This window comes from Grammomys surdaster, unplaced genomic scaffold (assembly GCF_004785775.1).
Source record: "Grammomys surdaster isolate TR1022 unplaced genomic scaffold, NIH_TR_1.0 843, whole genome shotgun sequence".
Taxonomy (NCBI): domain Eukaryota; kingdom Metazoa; phylum Chordata; class Mammalia; order Rodentia; family Muridae; genus Grammomys; species Grammomys surdaster.
Genome location: NW_021605262.1, coordinates 2,152,920 through 2,158,919, shown reverse-complemented (window position 1 = coordinate 2,158,919; position 6,000 = coordinate 2,152,920). Strand labels below are relative to the sequence as shown.

The 6,000-nt window shown below is 47.4% G+C and overlaps 1 protein-coding gene across 1 annotated transcript in view; it reads left to right on the top strand.

Moving 5' to 3' along the window:
- The first annotated feature begins 1,225 nt into the window (after positions 1–1,225).
- Adamts16 (ADAM metallopeptidase with thrombospondin type 1 motif 16) overlaps positions 1,226–6,000 on the top strand; it is a 113,683-nt gene continuing 108,908 nt past the window's right edge. The window contains exons 1-2 of the mRNA XM_028782744.1: positions 1,226–1,538; positions 1,657–1,759. Of these exons, the coding sequence (XP_028638577.1) occupies positions 1,479–1,538; positions 1,657–1,759 (163 nt within the window). The 5' untranslated portion in view covers positions 1,226–1,478. The remainder of the gene's footprint in view (positions 1,539–1,656; positions 1,760–6,000) is intronic.

Genomic DNA, 6,000 nt, shown 5'->3' with positions numbered 1-6,000 from the left:
AGAGAGAGAGAGAGAGAGAGAGAGAGAGAGAGAGAGAGAGAGAGAGACTTAGGAACAATGGAACAAGAGAGACCAGGTGGAATCGAGGGGGGATAGGAGGAGATAATGGGAGGCTTTAATAAAAGAATATAGTATATGTACATGGAATTGTAAAAGGATGAAACAGTGAGACCACAAAACTGTACTCTTTGACAATATTTTTCTTATGAACAACTGAGAGAGAGTAAGAGAGAAAGGGAGGGAGGGAGCAGAAGAGAGAGATATGAATGTGCATACACAGACCAGTCCATCTGGATTCCGCCCCGTCCTTTCTGAGATATATGACACTTCATGCCTATAAAGTCAGAAGGCGAGGGAGGGCAGCCTCTGGGATGGACAGTCATTGGGAATCCCACGTGTAAAAACATCTACCCCTGTGTTCATCGCGATATGTACCTGTACCCACGCTGCGGCAGACACTCTCAGTCACTGATGGTCACAAAAGACGCTCAGACTCAGAAACATACACATGTCGTCAGGATAGACCAGGACACAGGCCTGGAGCGAGAGAATTCACTGATTGCCTTGGATGGACCTGGTCTGCTCTAGGCTGGGACTCCTAGACTTCCTAACAGGATACCCTGAGAACCCAGAGATCTCATGCCTGCTCTCTCAGCAGGCCAGCCAGAGGCTAAGGTGAACCTGAAATCAGCCACTGCTGTCCAACACAAAACTAGAGGCGTGGGAAAGAAACCCAGCTTCCTCATAACCTGCCCCACCTCGCCCGGCCCCTCTTTACCCCGCCCCGCCTCCATTCACCCCTTTACTTCTCATGCGGCATGGCAACTAAGGATTCCCATTCATTCATAAGCACATCCACTCCTCCCCGTACATCTCCCACGAGAAGGGAAGGCAGACACCAGAGGGGTCTGTAGCTGCAGAGGTGGCAGGTGGCAGAAGACTTTGGACACACCAGAAGAGTTTTTCACAAAAGCACAGGGGTGGATGGCTAGATACTACTGTGTCCTGGCCTTGTCGCTACCTCAAGTTCTCATGCAGGTGGACAAAACGCCCTCCTGCTGGGTTATAGGTGTAAAGGATGCCCAGTACTTACCATGGGTCTGCTCCATCTTCTCTCCCTGCCACTCCTCCCTGACCCTCCTCCTCCTGGTACCCCTCCTCCCTGCTTTACTCCCTCCTCTATCCCCTCCCCTCTCCTCTCCTTTGCCCTCCCTAGCCCTGCCCTCTCCTTCCCTACCCTCCTCCCTGCTGTCCCATGGTTGGGGCGGGTGCTCTGCCGCCCCCGCCACCACTGCCACTCCACCCCCTGGTGCAGAGGGAAGCTGCAGTGATAACTCTGATGTGCATAGTGAAGTCGCTGCCTGGAAGCGCTGCGATTTTGCCCGGTCGGTCCTCTGCACCCTAGCACACTGGGGACTATCCAGTGACTCTGTCTGGACCGCTGAGCTGAGTCCTGCGATCCCTCGGGCGCCAGGGCCATGGAGCCCCGTGGTTGCGCTGCGCTCTGGGTGCTGCTGCTGGCGCAGGTCAGTGAGCAGGTAAGCGGAGCTAGGGCCAGCATATAATCTCTGACGGTTGGAAGTGCATTCCGCCTTTGGCTGAGCTCTGCAGTGCCCGCATTCTCACTGAGGTGTCCTCATTTTTTTTTCCCCCTAGCAGTCACCTGCGTGCGTCCTGGGACCCGCAGCTGCAGCGTCTGGGAGCACGGGAGACCCGCATCCTCCCCCATACTCCGGGTCCAACTGGCTGGAAACCGGCGGTAAGTTCGCTTGGTGGGGGCTCTGGGTTCTTCACAGGTAAGCGACTCCGCAACCCCCTGTTGTGGTCTGCAAGCCTCCTGAGGCTCAGGATGTCAAAAGCTTTAAAGATGGAATCTTGCTTTTTCTTTTCATTGTGAGCACACGCTCATGAATGACTTTCGACCAATGTCTGTATCATATTTCCTAGTAAAATGGTAATGGCTAGCCAGTGCTACATTGGAGAAGGGCTGAGATGTCTGAGCGTAGGACTCTAGATCATTCTATATATTAACACATTGAACGCACCATTAACGTATACACCAAATCTATCTTAAGCAACGTAGTCTCCACTCCAGTTCCCCTCGCCTTTCTTTCACGTTGAACACTTCTCCACTTTGCCACAGGAGGAGACAGAAGGCGACCTTGTCAATATCACTAGCACAGGGGACATCCCAAGGAATGTTAGTGCTGTGTCCTGGACCTCCTTGGACATGAACTCGAATCCGAGTCTTCTACAAGGTACAGCCGCCTCAGTGATTACTCCCAAGCGGCTTTCCCCTGTTAGGTGTCCCAGCAATGACACCTGGTGACTGAGAAAGTGGGCTAGCGCACTTGCTGGGAGGTTCTGCTCCTTACTGGGTCAGCAGCAAAGCCAGAAAGTTACTCACCCTGTCCTTTCCTGGGATAAATTAGCTTGAGAATGTTAGCAGAATTGGCGACCAGAAGCGAGCGAGGTTTAAGCTTCTTGGCGGATTTTCAGAATATGTACACGATTAGAGAATCCGATTGACACTTCGGAAATCCTCATTACCGCTCTCTTCATCAAGATAAACTTACAAGAACTGAATTCCTCCTACTGAATATAGGGGTTAAGAAGGGATAGAGGAGCCCCGACCATAGAACTCTGACTGCCACTGGAGGGAGCCAGACGCAAACAGTACAGTGGTTTAGACTCTGCAAGGGAAAACTGGCTGTGTTTGAAGCCTACCGTCTGTCACCTGCATCTCCAACCGGCTTCTGCTCCTTTTACTCGAATTCCGAAACACCATGACCTACAGGAGGTCTTCATGCTCTCACTTAGGACTTTGCTTTACTTTCAGAATAAAATCACAAAAATCATATAGGGACGCGTGACATTTTGGACATTCATGTGTGTAGGGTGCATGACACTGTGGAGGTCAGAGGACAACTATGGGGAGCCCAGGGAGTAAATTCTGGTTGTCACGCTTAGCATGGAGCAGGTTGAGCCATCCAGCCATCCCACTGGGGACATGTTTATCGTACTAATAAAGTGTTATCCAGGATGATAACATTATAGACAGAACACTCTCAGGAAGAGAAGACAAGCTTAGTGGCCTGAGACCACAGGCAGGCTTCTCATGCCTGGCGTCTCAGTCTTATGTCCCAAGGGCAGTGTTTCCATGGGAGAATCTCATCTCCTGGGCAGAGTGTGCACAGAGAGTGTTTGAGTTCTTGCAAGGCGGTGCTGACTTTGTGGGGACAGAATACCTTCACTCTGTTCTGCTTATCAAAAGAGAAAGAGACAGAATGGACAGCAGTCACATAGCAGAGGCAAGGTGTGGCAGAGCCCCTGTGACCTTGAGATCTACATATTGTTCATGGCCCACCTCCACGATACAAGATAATTTTTTAATTAACTCTTTTAAGCTGTGAGTTTGGCCTAAAGTAAGACCTATAAGGGTTCTGGTTATTTTGCTGCATTTATGAAGTAATTATGCAGTAGGAAAGAGAGTTTCACGTACACCTTAGGGCAATGTTGGATAACTAAATTGAGGTCAATTGGATTATCAAACATGAATGAATCAATTTACATTTTGATGACTTTTTATTGCTTTTTATTTCTTGTTTAATGGTTTCCTTCCATATTTGTCATTGTAATAAAATCCATGGTTTCTGCCAGGAACTTGGCACAGATTTTTAGCTTTATAAACACTTTGGGCTTCCAGATCTAAAGGCGAAGTTCTTTAGGCTTTTAACTGGAAGATAGATTGCTCAGAGGCTAAGGGTACTTACCACCACCTCTGCCTCCCTCCATTCTCATTCATTTCCCCAGGTAGTCTCATTTCTAATTTAAATATTTTATATAAATATATGTTTTACACATGTGTGCAAACTATCAGCTCCCCAATAAGAAAATGTGATATATTTGTTTTTCTGGGTCTTATTTTACTTACTTTGATGATCTATGGCTTCATACATTTGTTTTCCTGCAAGCAAATGACTTGACCCCTTCTCCAGTGTGTGTGTGTCTGTGTGTCTGTGTGTCTGTGTGTCTGTGTGTCTGTGTGTGTATGTATGTGTATCTGTGTATATGTGTGTATGTGTGTGTGTCTGTGTGTGTGTGTGTGTCTGTCTGCCTGCCTGCTTGCCTGTCTATCTGTCTTTTCACCATTCATTTTTCATATCTGTTCACATGATGACTGACACCCAGGCTGACTCCATAACTTGGCTACTGTGGAAACTCTCCAGTGTCTCTGCAGTACGATGACTGTAGTGTGCTGACTGGATCTGAGTACAAATCCAGGATTTGTATGGCTAGATGATATGGCTGTAATCATCTCTCTATGTACAATGAAGCTCATTAATTAGGCTAACAGCAATGAACTTGTGCCTCTTGTCTTTATTCCACTACCTCTGAAGGAGGGAGGAAGTATCCAGAAGTGATACTGAATCCCATGAAGATTCAGATGTGCTAGCTAACAATACCCCAGCAAATCTGCCTTCCCCACAGAACAGAGAGCAGTAGAGGTATCATGTGAAGGAAAGTGCTTTGGTGAACTTTCAAACCACCAGTGGGGGGACAACAGATACACTTACATTCTCTCTTCAGATTTGCTGAGTCCTGCTGTGCTTTTCTGCCCCCCTTCACAATATACCGTTGTCTGATCCTCCATAATCCTATATAACATGTTATAGAAGCCAGAGTGCCTTACCCCACCGAAGCTAAATCACCTGCTCTGGAGCAGATGCCTGTCAGAGCCTGCTAAGTCACCTGCCAGAGCCTGTTGCCTTCCTATTTGCTGCCCAGCCAGTCAGCTAGTCCCACTTGTGCAGTAGGGCTAGATGTATAGATTAGGCTCAGGACTAGAGAGGGACACCAGAGCTTTGAGCTAAAAGAAGAAAGTCTCAGTAGCAGAAGCCCTGGCCTTATGCTCCGATATGTGGCAGGCACCATAGCCAGAGTCTAGGCACCCTCCTGCCCTCATCTTGGCATGGTTGTCTTCAGGAAGGAATCCCATCAGGGTGCCCTGCCTCTGATCTCCAACATTCCCTGACTCTCTTAAACCCAACCACATGGCTTTTGTGGCATGTCAGTGGCCACTGTCCATTCTTCTGTGCTTCTGTTTTACCTGTCTATTGCTTGTGAGGAAGAATAGCAGCACACAGACAAATGCCTGAGCTCAATCAAAATGAATTGATGATAATTACCTCGATGTTGCTCAACTATAATCAAGTCATGCTTTATTCATGAATCTGAAAAATGTGTTCACTCATGTTGAGTCAGAGGCAGAGCCCCGGTTACCAAGCATCTAGTAGAGCTTCCTCTTAAGAGACTGTTGATACTACAGAGAGGAAACGTGTGTTTTGAATGTTGGAATTGGTAAAACGCCAAACGTGTGCATTGTATCTCCAGTCTGGAGGATGGCCTACTGAATTATCAGTAGGCCATCTATTTCTCCTGTTTGGAGTGATGGACTTTGCAAAGACACCTCACTGTAAGTTCAGAGAAAAGCCTGACACCATGCTGGCCTGTTGTGTTTAGCAATTAGGAAAAAGAATACAAGCACAAAAACCCAGCCAACTTTCATATATAATTGGACACACTCCATGCTTGATTAAATATTTCAAAGACATAAACAAAGCTATCTAATATCAAACTATAAAAAAATCAAAAAAAATTAACCTTTACCTCGACAAAGCTACCTTGGCTACAGGTCTCAGCTGATAACATGGTTGAGCTGTGACCCTGATCTAGAAGCCCAACCCTTGACTCATACCTCCTGGAAAGAGGATCCCTGGGTTGTGGACGCAGAGAAGATATTCCAAATGGTGGTAACGAATGGGGGAAAGACTTGGTTATCATCTTAAACAATAAAAAAAAATGATCCTCCAGAATGGCAGAAGCCATTTCAATATACATAAGAACACAGTGGAACTCAGGAAGCCGTCTCTGCTGTCTGTGGAAGGTGGTGACTCTGGGTGTAGTACAAACAGATTCTGCAGTCTCAGTCGTGTAAGT